At 36.9% G+C, this 15,925-nt stretch overlaps 1 protein-coding gene across 7 annotated transcripts in view; it reads right to left on the bottom strand.

Moving 5' to 3' along the window:
* Positions 1-15,925, bottom strand: part of LOC131437068 (uncharacterized) — a 561,034-nt gene that overhangs the window by 77,343 nt on the left and 467,766 nt on the right. For all 7 annotated transcript variants that reach the window (XM_058606126.1, XM_058606123.1, XM_058606122.1 and 4 more), the window contains one exon: positions 15,556-15,686. In XM_058606126.1, coding sequence (XP_058462109.1) covers positions 15,556-15,672 — 117 coding nt within the window. In that variant the 5' untranslated portion in view covers positions 15,673-15,686. The remainder of the gene's footprint in view (positions 1-15,555; positions 15,687-15,925) is intronic.

Below are 15,925 nucleotides of genomic sequence, written 5' to 3'. Positions count from 1 at the left end.
ACGTCAGTTTGGACATTACACAAGTGTTTTGCATATAGCATTACCTTTACGCCTGCCTAACGGTTTATGTTTATGAACCGTCAGGTCGCGCTAGCAGTTCAACTGTTGAACTGTTACCAACTGATGAGTCAAAGAAGAAATGTAATATCAAAGACAAAATGAGTAAGTACACCTAGCATAAATTTTGGGGTAAACAAAAATAATTTATTCTTTCTTCAAATTACCATCCAATTTTAGCAGCTATTCTATTGTAAATTCCTGGAACATTTTTGAACTGAGATAAAATTGAGATGAGATTGAGATGAGATTGAGATGAGATTGAGATGAGATTGAGATGAGATTGAGATGAGATTGAGATGAGATTGAGATGAGATTGAGATGAGATTGAGATGAGATTGAGATGAGATTGAGATGAGATTGAGATGAGATTGAGATGAGATTGAGATGAGATTGAGATGAGATTGAGATGAGATTGAGATGAGATTGAGATGAGATTGAGATGAGATTGAGATGAGATTGAGATGAGATTGAGATGAGATTGAGATGAGATTGAGATGAGATTGAGATGAGATTGAGATGAGATTGAGATGAGATTGAGATGAGATTGAGATGAGATTGAGATGAGATTGAGATGAGATTGAGATGAGATTGAGATGAGATTGAGATGAGATTGAGATGCGATTGAGATAAGATTGAGATAAGATTGAGATGAGATTGAGATGAGATTGAGATGAGATTGAGATGAGATTGAGATGAGATTGAGATGAGATTGAGATGAGATTGAGATGAGATTGAGATGAGATTGAGATGAGATTGAGATGAGATTGAGATGAGATTGAGATGAGATTGAGATGAGATTGAGATGAGATTGAGATGAGATTGAGATGAGATTGAGATGAGATTGAGATGAGATTGAGATGAGATTGAGATGAGATTGAGATGAGATTGAGATGAGATTGAGATGAGATTGAAATGAGATTGAGATGAGATTGAGATGAGATTGAGATGAGATTGAGATGAGATTGAGATGAGATTGAGATGAGATTGAGATGAGATTGAGATGAGATTGAGATGAGATTGAGATGAGATTGAGATGAGATTGAGATGAGATTGAGATGAGATTGAGATGAGATTGAGATGAGATTGAGATGAGATTGAGATGAGATTGAGATGAGATTGAGATGAGATTGAGATGAGATTGAGATGAGATTGAGATGAGATTGAGATGAGATTGCAATGAGATTGAGATGAGATTGAGATGAGAGATGAGATTGAGATGAGATTGAGATGAGATTGAGATGAGATTGAGATGAGATTGAGATGAGATTGAGTTATAGTGGTCTAGAACTCAGGTTCAGATCAGTACACATGATACATAATTTTTACCGCGCCTAACACACGAACCATACGAACAATGAACCTGTGATAGCATTTTTTTTCTCCTATTCTCGAACATAACTAAATAAAGCTATAATTTCTAATCTGATAGTGCTATAATATTTGGACTATTGACACTGGCTCTAGGATATTCCATATCGGAAACCAAGCAAAAACAAAATGACGAGGCACAATTACCACCTAATGGCGCGCTACCGAAACTTGTATTAGAGGAACTGGATGACACAAAAATTACCATGGGAAAATTCAATATTAGGGTGAGTCTAGACTTAAAACGGATTGATACAGAAAGATACAGTATAGGAAATCTACTCAAAGAATACACGAGTGTATGCGAAACATTAACAAAAACACTGAACGAAAGCGCATGTGAAGCTATAAAAATAATGTTAATAATGAATGACAAACTGCAAAAAAAAGGTGATTTGATAAGAACGTTATATTCTCTGAGGAAGCGACGAAGCATATGGAGTGCAATAGGGCTCATGGACTCAGATGACAGGTCGAGACTCGACATAGACATGGATAAATTACGAGGTAATGAGGAAAGGCTTAAAGGAACCGTCTATGAACAGACTGGAAGTATTAGTGCAATATACGACCTGGTAAATAGGTCATTAATCAATATAGATAAAAAAACAATAGAAATGTACGACCAAAGCGAATTCTTAAAACAAGATATTAGGAATCATATTAATTTCACAGATGTTGTGAAAGAGGCATTACTTACAGAAACGAAATTAAATAGTATGGGGACAATTATCCAAAATAGGATTAGAATAACACAACGGAAGCAAGAAATGCTTCTAAAAATCTTGATAGAAGAATCTAGTACGCTGGACATTATTGCCGAGGTAATCGAACTGGACAACCTACTATCGAAGATGAAACAATACGAAAAGTCACTACCAGAAGCAGTGGAATTTTTGCGCACACGAGATGGATATTTATCTCCGCAAGTGCTCCAGTTGTTCGACATATCACATGAAATAGACAGTCGACACATGTTACATTTAAATGTAAAAATACCACTAATTAAAAAAACGCCCTACAAAGCATACAAAGGCAGCTTTACGCCAGAGTTAAAAGGTAATCTAGTGACGTTTATACATTTAGAGAAAGACATAATAATTAAGCAGAAAGATAAAGAATGGGGGTTCATAACAGACATTGGAACGTATAATAAATGTTTCGCGATACAAGGAATGAAAATTTGTTCATTAGAAGAAATCGAGATAAACCTAGCGGAAAGTGACGAATGTATAACTAAAATATTATATAAAAGCCTAAGAGACTCATGCGAAGCAAGAACTATGAAACTAAATCACACAATGTGGTTCGAATCAGCGCATACAAATGAATGGATATATAGTGCTCCAACGAAAGAGAAGATAACCATAATTAACAACGATGTTACCACAACTAAGGAAATAATTGGAATTGGCGCGATCAAACTAAACCAAGGAATGACCTTGGTAACCGACGAAGTAAAAATAGGAAATTCGCAAGGACGAAATAGAAACAAGACAATATATCTCGAAAATATAACAGATGTCACACCGGAAAGCCTGATTAATTGGAAGCACAAGATTATTCCTGTAATAAATAAGGATAATAAGATTTTCACATTTATTGATAATAAACGCCTTTTCGACCTGGGTATTGACGTCAAAAGAATAATAGAACACCGAACACTGTTAGAAAATGTAATATATGCGCCCCTGGAACAGCCATGGATTACGATGAGTACAGTAATTATCATATGTGGTATAGTAACGACGATATGTGCGTTCTGCCACAAAGGAAAGTTTTCATGTTGTACTAAAACCAAAATAGTGCATAACGGAAATAGTGGTTCATCAAATGACATGACCCACACAAACAAGAAAAATGTAAAAGAAGAACAAACTCAAGAAACTATAAATATTCCTTGTATCACTAACACTGAAAGAAACACTGTCGAAACAATGGTAGTAGGAACGGTCACAGCAGAAACACATGCACACGAAATTGATGGTCAATCGAATAAAGACGCGAATATACTAGAAAACCCAGACACGCAACCCTCAAAACCGAAAACTAAAAACAAAAGCACTAGAAATATCGTAGTGATCTGAATATTCTTTGTTGATCCTTATGGGCTGTCAGCATATGTGCGAGAATGATTGAAGAAAAAGGTATAAAGGAATGACTGGACAAGGGAAGCGCGCCCCAGAATGAACGAAGAAGAATGTCTAAATAAGCTCCACAAAAATCTATATATATTAGACAAATAACTAACAGACAAATCCAAGTATATTTTTTTAGGTCTATTTAACAGCCAAAAAAAAAACCGAAGCTCCGTTCGACAGGAAGAAGGAGTCACAAGCAAACCATCAATCCAGATGCAGTGTTCATTAGAAGAAAGGACGAAAGACGAATACAAACGAGGTGAAAAATGAGGTAATATTCGGCATGTAAAGAAAGTTGTTTAAAAAAAAAAAAAAAAAAAAAAAAAAAAAAAAAAAAAAAAAAAAAAGAAGAAAAGAGGAGAAAGGAAAAGAAAAAAAAATATATTTATATATATATATATAAAGAAATACATAATTTAGGAACAACAATGCAACAATCTTTGCATGCCACCACTTTTAAGAAAACATCTACTTTTACAGGATGGGGGGGGGGAAGCCAACACTATACCGATTGCCGAAAAAAAAAAAAAAAAAGGAAAAAATTAAAATTACGAAATTTGATTTGTGTGGAAATATATATATATATATAATTAGTCATGAGTTTACGAAATCTGATTTTGTGTTAAAACTCAGTAGAAGTAATGCATTAGTGAAATGATATGAAATGATAACAATTGAGTGTTAGTTACAATTAATAGTTATGCGCATGCGGATTTATTAAGAGATTAGTCCTAGAAGAGGTAAAAGCCCTGGCCAACGTGTGCGTCCAACGTATTCATCGCGGTCTTGCAAGAAGGAAGGATGTCGGTAGCATAGCAAAGCTACTTAAGAGAACGAGAGGGTGTGGTCGAATGCGGTGGCAAGTCGAAGACAAAGGGGACCGTGGACCCATCAAGATGTCGGAAATATGAACACAAGAGCCAGTAAATCGGAAGGAGGCGCAGATTCGGTGTTGGGGACCATAGCAACGAATCGAAGTAGAAAGCAGTCAACACAATTAAAGACGATGCGCGGGTGCAGCACAACAGTCCAAAGTGCTATCCCGTATCTCACACGAAAGAAGATAAGAAGGAAGTAAACGCAGTCAACACAGTTAAAGACGATGCGCGGGGGCACCACAACAGTCCAAAGTGCTATCCCGTGTCTCACACGCAATAAGATAAGAAGGAAGTAAACGCAGTCGACACCGGCGAAAATGATCTGAGCGGGGGTGCCACAACAATACAAGGTACTACCCCGTGTTTCATTCAGTGGGCATCGTCAAAGCTCAACTGAGTGCCATAAACAAGCAAAGGAAAAGAATTCAATGATCATTGGGAAAGCGACCACGAAATCGGACGTAACATTTTTTGGAGATGCGCTAGAAGCCTCAACTCATCGGACAGAATAATGCAGCAATTTCGATGATAATTAAAACTCAAACGAAACAGCGATTAATTCCTAAACTATGGTCACCAAACCGAAGGATACTGAGATGAGAACCAGACGAGAAGAAGGAGCCATCATGGAGGAAATGACACGGCACCCAGAGTCCAAGACTAGCAACCGTTCGATCACCTCACCACACAGAGAAGGTACAGACAAAAGCAACTACAAGGCGGCATTGGGTCTGGAATGGAAGCACACGCTACGGCATTATAAGGTTAGGGAAGCTAACGTCATCAAATATTTACATGAAACAAAGTGCATATGTAAACAGAAAAAAAACAAATAAATATGTAAACAAAAAAAAAATATAGGATCAAAAAAAAATTATTAATCTTTTGTAACGGCAATCTTAGGTTTTACATTTAGTTAGCATAACGGGTTAAGTTATTACCCGCGCAATCAACTTGATGGTAGCATCAAGCTCAGTAAGTAAGGGGGCATGCAGCAGCCCTAATTTTTCCAAAGAAATCTTTATCTTAGCTAGTACAGGCAGTAGAACAGTTGAGTCATTGTAAAGCCCACGGCTGGCTATTTCAACATATTGCATCAGCCAGAAAAAACTGTATCACCGATCGAATTAATTGATTTTGTACATAAGCGACGCGATCGCAGTGAATTCACGTAGGTGGTAGTTAGTCTACCAGACATATATATATAAATATAGGTTTTTGTTAGGTACATATATTTGAGTATAAAAGGGTCGGTTTTTTGATTTTATCGGGGCTTCTTGGTTCAACTGTTGGACCCAGAACATCGGTTCTCGTCGTTGGTTTTCCACTTTGCATCCGTTGGTCGATCTACTTCCTTGTTTGTACCGCAGGCGGGGAATCAGATTAACCAGACGACCAGAATTAGTATCGGCTTGTAACGCAGGACGGTACTAACTGGACGAAGGACTCCACCCCAAAGACTATAAGCGTGTAGAAGTTAGGGCAGAAGTTAGGTCAGGCACAAAATTATGTGCTGTAGGCAAGTTAAGACAGTAAAGTGTAACCACTGCAAATTATTATTAGAAGGAAAATAAAGTAAAAGAAAGGTATTTGTGTGTTTATAAGTGCTCCGAAAAACACTACCCCTCTCGCCGCTCGGGCAAAGTATTGCCGCATGTGCCCCCGCGCATCGCGCATCGCATCGATGAGATTGAGATGAGATTGAGATGAGATTGAGATGAGATTGAGATGAGATTGAGATGAGATTGAGATGAGATTGAGATGAGATTGAGATGAGATTGAGATGAGATTGAGATGAGATTGAGATGAGATTGAGATGAGATTGAGATGAGATTGAGATGAGATTGAGATGAGATTGAGATGAGATTGAGATGAGATTGAGATGAGATTGAGATGAGATTGAGATGAGATTGAGATGAGATTGAGATGAGATTGAGATGAGATTGAGATGAGATTGCAATGAGATTGAGATGAGATTGAGATGAGAGATGAGATTGAGATGAGATTGAGATGAGATTGAGATGAGATTGAGATGAGATTGAGATGAGATTGAGATGAGATTGAGATGAGATTGAGATGAGATTGAGATGAGATTGAGATGAGATTGAGATGAGATTGAGATGAGATTGAGATGAGATTGAGATGAGATTGAGATGAGATTGAGATGAGAATGAGATGAGATTGAGATGAGATTGAGATGAGATTGAGATGAGATTGAGATGAGATTGAGATGAGATTGAGATGAGATTGAGATTAGATTGAGATGAGATTGAGATGAGATTGAGATGAGATTGAAATGAGATTGAGATGAGATTGAGATGAGATTGAGATGAGATTGAAATGAGATTGAGATGAGATTGAGATGAGATTGAGATGAGATTGACATGAGATTGAGATGAGATTGAGATGAGATTGAAATGAGATTGAGATGAGATTGAAGGATACGCGAATTATCCAGTATTGCCTAGATGCAATGCTCTTCAGTTGGCTGCATCGATAGATGTCCAATTTATGATTTAATTAACACACTTTTCCTTCTCCATTAGACCTAATTTGACTAGGTTAGATGCGCCTTTTACCCGGGCCTGATATGGCAAGTGGCCTAGAAAATCCACCCGATGAAAGTCAGGATAACAGAAGGTAAATGAACCGTACTGAAATTGGATCTCTAATTGAACAATCAATTGTGCTGCAGTGGCAGCATGATTGACGTTTGCTCGACGGAGCATATGATGACGATGATTTTCCGATAATATACTACCTGCAAACCAATGAACTGCGGTTTCTAAGTGAGGGTGAAGAAGCATGAAGCAAGTTTATTGATGAATGGATGGATGGCGTTGGCATCAGTTATTCAAATTAGGATCATTGTAATAATGTTTATCTAGTGCATTCTCAGTGAAGGATTTCATCGGACTGAACACGTTTATGATATTCGATTGTAATCCTACTGAACTGTTTGTTGAGATTCAATATTTCGTGGTTGTGTGACTGGCAGTCGTTAAACGAGAAGATCCAGATGCAGACGACTTCTATTTAGTGAAAGCAATAAACAACACCAGGGAAATTATAGTTACTGGCGTGACGTAGAAGTTTGTTTCGGTTTTCATCACGAAATTTGTTTTCTACTTTTGTTGATCAAACTGCATTGCCATGTTGGTTTTCGTTTCTGCTATGCGATTCTCAACAATAAATGAGATTTAGGTGTTTGAACTTTTTTTTCGTTTAACTAAATTAACTAATCATAAAACAATTTCGTGCTTGAAGCACTTTGTCGTGATATCTTACAGAATTTGATGCGATGTAATTAACAAATTAGGTTGGCTGTCGGCACCAATCCACTGTTCTTTGTTCTTGGTGAAAACGTTTACCCTGAAATCTGGTGCACATTATTTACCACATTTAAAAGGACGTTGGCTTTAATTGACCTTAATACATGATGAGATTTGAGCTTCGTTATCAAAGATTCAGCAAGCTTCTAGTTTTAAATTTCATCACGCAGACCAAACATGCAAAATGTATTTGTATTCTAAAAAGTTTGCCAACAAAACTGTTATTTTTTGTGGTAAGAGCTACTTGTGTCCCAGCTAACTCATATCTCCATTGCGTAACAGCCTAGCTGTGGCTGGTTCCATTGACAACCCTTTAATTTAACTAAGTTCTCCTAGTTCTCCTCACTCCTTCTATTCGTCTGATTTGCCATACAACCGGCGCATATCAAAAACTGTGTCTCACCCAGGAATGTTCCCATCGAAAGACAAGCTCAACGCCTGAATGACTAGCCTAATGAAGAAGCAAAAAAAAGTAATAAAAATTCACTTTCTTCTTTCTCATTTGAATTTTGGGTTTCCTCACGGCAAGCCTCCACTGCCAGCGAGCGCCGCAATCGAAATTCGTCATCAGGTGGGTCTCCGAAGAAGGCAAATGGATTCATTTGCATATATCGCGCACAAACACACAAACCACACCACCACCACGGTAAAGAAGTGAGGCATGGGTGCGAAAAATGGAGTGAAGCAAAAAGCCAATAATATCATTAGAGCCCCCTGAGCAAACATAACAATACATTAGGAGGAGCAAACGATATGTGAACGGAACGAGAGAGAAGCAAAAAAAAAATATACACCCACAATCTCGTCACAACTCATCTCGCCACATTCAACCGTCACGGACGACGAAGAAGGATGCAAAAAAAAATCCGTTCGATTACGAAATAGATTCTTCGAGAGTCTATATCGTGAGCTAGTTCAAATTTGCATCCAAATGTTTGCATGCTCGCGTGGCGAGCGAAAGGAAACCGGAATATTCAATTATGAAACATCTACCGGAGAGCGGAGAGAAACAGCATCACTACGGAATCGATTCCATTGAAATTTCTGTTGAGTAAATTGATTAATTTTCGGTGAAGATCAAGAAATTGAAAAAAATTTCTAGCGAGTTCCGTTAAGGAAAAATTCTTTCAAAATGTTCAACATCTCTCCTGCCATCTTGCCCGGAAGCAGTTCGTTGTCAGTTTAATTGTGGCTTTAAATGGGTGTTCAGTAATGGGCAAAGTAATTATTACAGCGTTGTTTCGTAAATTAACATTTTAAATTTCATATTCCGCTAGAAATATAGTTAACTGAGTAATGAGATGCTCCGTAAAGGAATTTAACTTTTATAATTATTGTTCTTAATTAAACCCTTCAAAAGATTACTACAGACGACGGACATTCCTAAATGGACTTAATGCCGAAATGGCAACTTTTCGTTAGAAATGTACATGGCCTTATCACGGCATTGTAGTTGGCACGTTGGAAGCAGATGTTCATGTTCGTGACTGTGTGCGTGTTTGATCGTATGTTAACGATTATTTGTTGCAAACTGGTAAAAACTTCTTTATTCTTTGCCTCTCAATTAAACAGTTGAACTGATAGTCGAAGTGAAAATTCTTCTTCTAAAATAATGCACAGCGAACTGTTGATTGGAAGGAATTTTTAAACAAATCAAAGGATGGCTTTTTGGTCAATTGGTTTCTCGTCAATACATTTGTTTTCGTTAACACCAACAAAAATATTTGTAGTCGTTTTGCCCTGAAGATGAAGGCAGCATAACCTTCGAAACGTTGGATGTTAACGAAAAATAAATGTTTTGACAAGAAACCAATTTATCAAAAAAGCCAGCTTTTGATTTGAAATAACATTATTTGATCGCGCTCGCATCAAAGGAATTTTGGTAGTCCCTGATTGTATTGAGAAAAACTTAGAGGTGCTGCATGTCCCCTAATTGTCTGAACTCGATAATACCGAAAATTACATCTATCTAAGTTTACACATTTCATCCCGTTCGTTCGAAGTTTAGATACTATGATCAAATTAAATTGGAATGACCAGTTAAACGATATTCGGTAGAATGTTGTTTAGCGAAATGATCTCCAACTATCGGAAGGGTCACGCTACTACTTCCGATAATTGGAGAACAAAGTTATTGAAGTCTTGAGTTAGAGGTTGATTTACACCTAAACCACAGTTAACGTAAACTTTTTTTTTACGTTACCTCTTTTTACGTAATTCTTTTTAAGAACCAAATCCCAAAAAACGTAAACTTTTTTGACGAACCTAGAGGTTTTTGCATACAATAAAAATGAATTCCGGCTCATTTATACTCCATGGAAATTACTAATATATGGGTATTTTCGGAACGGATTCGATGAGTAGATGTTGGAAAACGACGTTTGAGGTGGTTATGAATTCCAACATGGCATAGCTATCTGCTCCAGTTCTTTATAACCAGAATTTCGTTTTATTTAGGATATTTGTGCTGCTTAATATGCCTTGATATTCTGAAACTGATATGATTGACATTTTAGAATTTTTCAATAAATCCGATTATAATTTAAATCCGCAGATATTATACTACTGCTTCAAAAATGTAAGTGGCTACCCATGAAAACCGTTCAAAAATTGCAAGGACTAGTAACTAACCGAAAGCCATCATTTTGGATTTCGGATCGACCTCAAACATCGTTTTCCTACATCTACTCATCAAACCTATTCAGAAAATACCCATATTTTAAGGGATTTAAGAAATATCAATAAACCGAAAGTCGCCATCTTTTGATTCAGAAACACCTCAAACATCATTTTCTAACATCTACTCTTCTTAAGGAATATCAACAAACCGGAAGTCGCCATCTAGGGATTCAAAAACACCTGAAACATCGTTTTCTGACATCCACTCATCAAACCCGTTCTTAAAACACCCATATTGTAAGGGATTTAAGGAATATCATTAACCGGAAGTCGCCATCTTGGAATTCAGAACCACCTCAAACATCATTTTCTGACATCTACTCACCAAACGAGAACAAAACATAATGTAGGAAGGTGCGAAATAATGCAACGATAGAAAGATCATGCCGTAAAAATATAAAACGAAGTAAATAGAATAACGTAGAAAGTAAACAAACTGGAGAAAAAATTAGGAAAGAAAAAAAAATCAATATAAGTGACTAAGCGGAAAAAAAGAATATAAGGGAAGAAAGACTGTATCGTAACGAAACTGAAGAAAGACTTCAAAAATGCGAAAGAAAAGGAAGAACGAAACATATGAAAAACAAAACAAGGAAATACGAGAGCAAAAAAATTCAACAAATTTGTAAGAAGCAAAACATATAGAGAAAGAATTATCGAAGCATCAAAATATACACCATTATGAACGAAAAATGGAGAGAAATAAATAAACAAGTGAAGAAAGAACGACAGGATAAAGGGACAGAAGGAAAATCTGGAGAAACTAGTGAAACGAAAGAAGTTGTAAAACAAAAGTAAGATATTGATGAGCGAAGTAAATGGAAGAACGAAAGAACGAAATAAACAAAATAAAAGGAAGGAAATTCAAGGATTGGAGAAGACGCAAGAACGAAAGAACGAAAGAACGAGAGAACGCAAGAACGAAAGAACGAAAGAACGAAAGAACGAAAGAACGAAAGAACGAAAGAACGAAAGAACGAAAGAACGAAAGAACGAAAGAACGAAAGAACGAAAGAACGAAAGAACGAAAGAACGAAAGAACGAAAGAACGAAAGAACGAAAGAACGAAAGAACGAAAGAACGAAAGAACGAAAGAACGAAAGAACGAAAGAACGAAAGAACGAAAGAACGTAAAAACGAAAGAACGAAAGAACGAAAGAACGAAAGAACGAAAGAACGAAAGAACGAAAGAACGAAAGAACGAAAGAACGAAAGAACGAAAGAACGAAAGAACGAAAGAACGAAAGAACGAAAGAACGAAAGAACGAAAGAACGAAAGAACGAAAGAACGAAAGAACGAAAGAACGAAAGAACGAAAGAACGAAAGAACGAAAGAACGAAAGAACGAAAGAACGAAAGAACGAAAGAACGAAAGAACGAAAGAACGAAAGAACGAAAGAACGAAAGAACGAAAGAACGAAAGAACGAAAGAACGAAAGAACGAAAGAACGAAAGAACGAAAGAACGAAAGAACGAAAGAACGAAAGAACGAAAGAACGAAAGAACGAAAGAACGAAATCGAAATGTGTCAAATTTTCCTTTATTTTAGCTTGGCGATAGATTTCCATTGCCAAAGAATGACATTTTGTGTTCCTTTAAGAATCTGAATGACGAAAAAATTATTGAAATCAGCTTTAAGCTCTAAATACTGAACCCAAAACCAATCACAATATTATATCCAATTATTATTTTTTTTTGAAATTAGACCACCATTAAATCCATGGACTAGATCGAATAAAATAAAATAATTCCTTTCTGTCAGAAACGGCCGTCAGAATCGCGTTCAACGAAGTTCATTTTCAGAAGTAATCGACTTTGCGCGAACAACTCCCCGAGCAAAACCATCTTGACAAATTGATCTGTCCGAAGATTATTGTTTTCTTTTGAAAACGTCAGAATGGCATTGTTAAATTTATTCCACTGACCGGAATCACGAGTGACAGCGAAGAATATTGGATGAGCCTCGCCGAGCAGATAGCGACGAACATTTTTCCGGAAAACCGTGGCTGCAAGCGATGAAAGCACCGCCGAAGAACGAAACAAATGTAATCTGTAGCGAAAAGGCGTCGGAGAATGGCATCCCGGAACTGCATCCACAGCGTCCAGTATGGCGATCGGTGGACCCACATTTCACGGGGAACCCTTGTTCCAGTTAACCGACGTAACTCCCGTTGGAACAAAGGCGGAGAAATCGTCCGGAAGAAAAGAAATAATGAAAAATCGCTACGCTTGACGATTCGAATGCATGAAAAGTTTCGCCGGATTTTAGATCCCTTTTCCGTTTTTTTTTTCACTGACGTTTCAGCCCTCCGATACTGCACGGATAATACCATTCTGTCCGGGCTGGTTCGCGGTACTGAACCGATGCTGAATTTGCTTTTGTGTTTCTCAGTCACTTATCGTCAGTGACAGAGCGGAAACGAACCGATAGCTGGAAGGAGTTGGACCTTTTGTTCCATCCCTGATGATTTGCCTGAGGCACGATAGGCCAGCGAAAATTTTGTTCCGTTTCCCCTCGTGCCGACTGTCTTGTGTTCCAGAGCATTGGTATTTTTTTTCGCTGGTTGGTAAAACGATTTACATAAATTTGATCATTGGAAAGCAGTGAAGAATTGCTATTTGAGGTCATTTCACCGGCTGAGCTGTTTTACCTGAATGGTCATTTAATCGAAAGCATAACAGATTGACTTTAGACTTAAGATTTTAGACTTCAGACTCTAGACTTTAGATTTTAGACTTTAGACTTTAGACTTTAGACTTTAGACTTTAGACTTTAGACTTTAGACTTTAGACTTTAGACTTTAGACTTTAGACTTTAGACTTTAGACTTTAGACTTTAGACTTTAGACTTTAGACTTTAGACTTTAGACTTTAGACTTTAGACTTTAGACTTTAGACTTTAGACTTTAGACTTTAGACTTTAGACTTTAGACTTTAGACTTTAGACTTTAGACTTTAGACTTTAGACTTTAGACTTTAGACTTTAGACTTTAGACTTTAGACTTTAGACTTTAGACTTTAGACTTTAGACTTTAGACTTTAGACTTTAGACTTTAGACTTTAGTCTTTAGACTTTAGACTTTAGACTTTAGACTTTAGACTTTAGACTTTAGACTTTAGACTTTAGACTTTAGACTTTAGACTTTAGACTTTAGACTTTAGACTTTAGACTTTAGACTTTAGACTTTAGACTTTAGACTTTAGACTTTAGACTTTAGACTTTAGACTTTAGACTTTAGACTTTAGACTTTAGACTTTAGACTTTAGACTTTAGACTTTAGACTTTAGACTTTAGACTTTAGACTTTAGACTTTAGACTTTAGACTTTAGACTTTAGACTTTAGACTTTAGACTTTAGACTTTAGACTTTAGACTTTAGACTTTAGACTTTAGACTTTAGACTTTAGACTTTAGACTTTAGACTTTAGACTTTAGACTTTAGACTTTAGACTTTAGACTTTAGACTTTAGACTTTAGACTTTAGACTTTAGACTTTAGACTTTAGACTTTAGACTTTAGACTTTAGACTTTAGACTTTAGACTTTAGACTTTAGACTTTAGACTTTAGACTTTAGACTTTAGAATTTAGACTTTAGACTTTAGACTTTAGACTTTAGACTTTAGACTTTGGACTTTTTAGATTTAGTTACAAATAAATGTTCCTGGCATCTTTCTCGCAAATCTTTTCATTCTGTTTTTTTTTCAATATCTTTTCTCGTTGAATAAGTTTGAATTATCAATTCGTTATATTGCTGCTGAGCTAACGATCTTGCGATCATTGTTGTCTAAATTCAATAAGCGCTTTGGGTCATACATTTTTGTAGGCTGATGAATAAAGTTTAAAGCAATCTAAAATTGATCTCATTGAGTATGTGACTGCAAGGCCGCAATTTTGAAAGCTTTTAGTAGGCTATTCATTTTCGCGATAACAAAGAAAACGAATTTTCATCAAAAAATCCAATCAAACTTTGTAGTAAATGACAGTTGATAATAAAAAAAATCTTCACAAAAAAACAGAGTCAAACTTTTCCGATCAATAAGGACAGATGCTGCGTTTTTATACAGAATTTGCTTTTGCTGGGACAGGATAATGGCACAATATTTCCTGCTCTAAGCCAGCCAAACAGTGTCTACTCGTGTCCCGTCCTTACTGGGCCAAATTTTTCACTCGCGTTTCCTTGTTAATACCGATATGTATATGAGAATAGAAAGCAAAAAATAAACAAAAAAAGGACGAAAACCTGACGCCACCGCGCTATCGAGGAACAAATAGCTTTCGGTGTTGCTTTGGACGGGTTGGAAATCGCTTCCGCTGGCGCTGGCTTTGCCGGCGAATGATGGCCTCAATTTATCTCCGGCACCACACGTATTTTTTCGCAATCTGTTGAGCTTATTTCTCAAAAGTTGGAACCGAAAGCCAGTCGCCCCCGCGCACCGGAGAGTCACAGCAGCAGCAGCTACCGCTTGTTACTATTTGTTATTTTGTTTGAAATGAAGCACATCTATCTCTACGGGGATTGATTAGTGTGTTCCCTTTTTTCCCGTAGGCACTAGGCACTGCACTGCCAGTTGCCTCAGCTCTATATTAGATGGAGGCGAATTGCTCTCTTTTGGATTGATTCATATTCAGAAAGGAAAATCTGATTGATAAAGGATGTAGGGTGGATGTATTCGGCAGTTCAAATGCGATCGATTCTCTTCGCTCAATGCATTTTGCTCTATTTAAAGATTCCACAACCGATACTAATTCTTCAAAAAGAAAGATTGATAAAGGGGCAGTTACACAGTTCGAACTGTTTGTATTTTCATTCGAGTTTTGCATAATCAGTTCAATTTCCAAGCGAAACCCGTCCGATAAGATTTATGTTCCAAGGACCATTGAATGAAAATTATTGCCAGTATAGTTTCGAGAAGAGATGGAATCAAAGTGTTCCTATGATCCTAGTAGAAGGATAATTTATAATCATGAATTTTGTTCTATCGTTAGGTTCTACAACCGCAATCTCACTAATTAGTGTTCTTAAGTCAACGGAAAGTGAAATATCATAAAAACCAATGGAAATCACCGTAAAACCTACGGCACGTCAAAAGACTTACCCGGTGATTAGCGTTAGCCGGTGGATAGAAGTTAATGGCGTCCACATTGGTCCCGGTGCTCGACTGACTGTGATCCGTTTGGTAGCGTCTCATTGGAAGATGGCTAACTTTCGCCATCAGGTGGAATCATTCTGCGAAAAAAAAAGTTAAAGAGAAAAAATATTATAAGTATACGTACAACATAGATTGCTGTTATAAGTAAAATCAGAATGGTGTATGAATCCATAAAAATAGACTAGTTCAAAAGGGATTAACGTTTTTTTTTTGCATATCTGTTTGTTCGAAGTCTTCTCAAATTTCATAATAAAACGTTATTTGGCACCCTTGAAATGGTTTACCGATCTGAGCTGTTTAAGGTATTGCTGCCAAC

The sequence above is a fragment of the Malaya genurostris genome, chromosome 3 (genome assembly GCF_030247185.1).
Source record: "Malaya genurostris strain Urasoe2022 chromosome 3, Malgen_1.1, whole genome shotgun sequence".
In the NCBI taxonomy this organism is placed as follows: Eukaryota; Metazoa; Arthropoda; class Insecta; order Diptera; family Culicidae; genus Malaya; species Malaya genurostris.
This window is presented reverse-complemented; position numbering and strand designations above follow the sequence as displayed.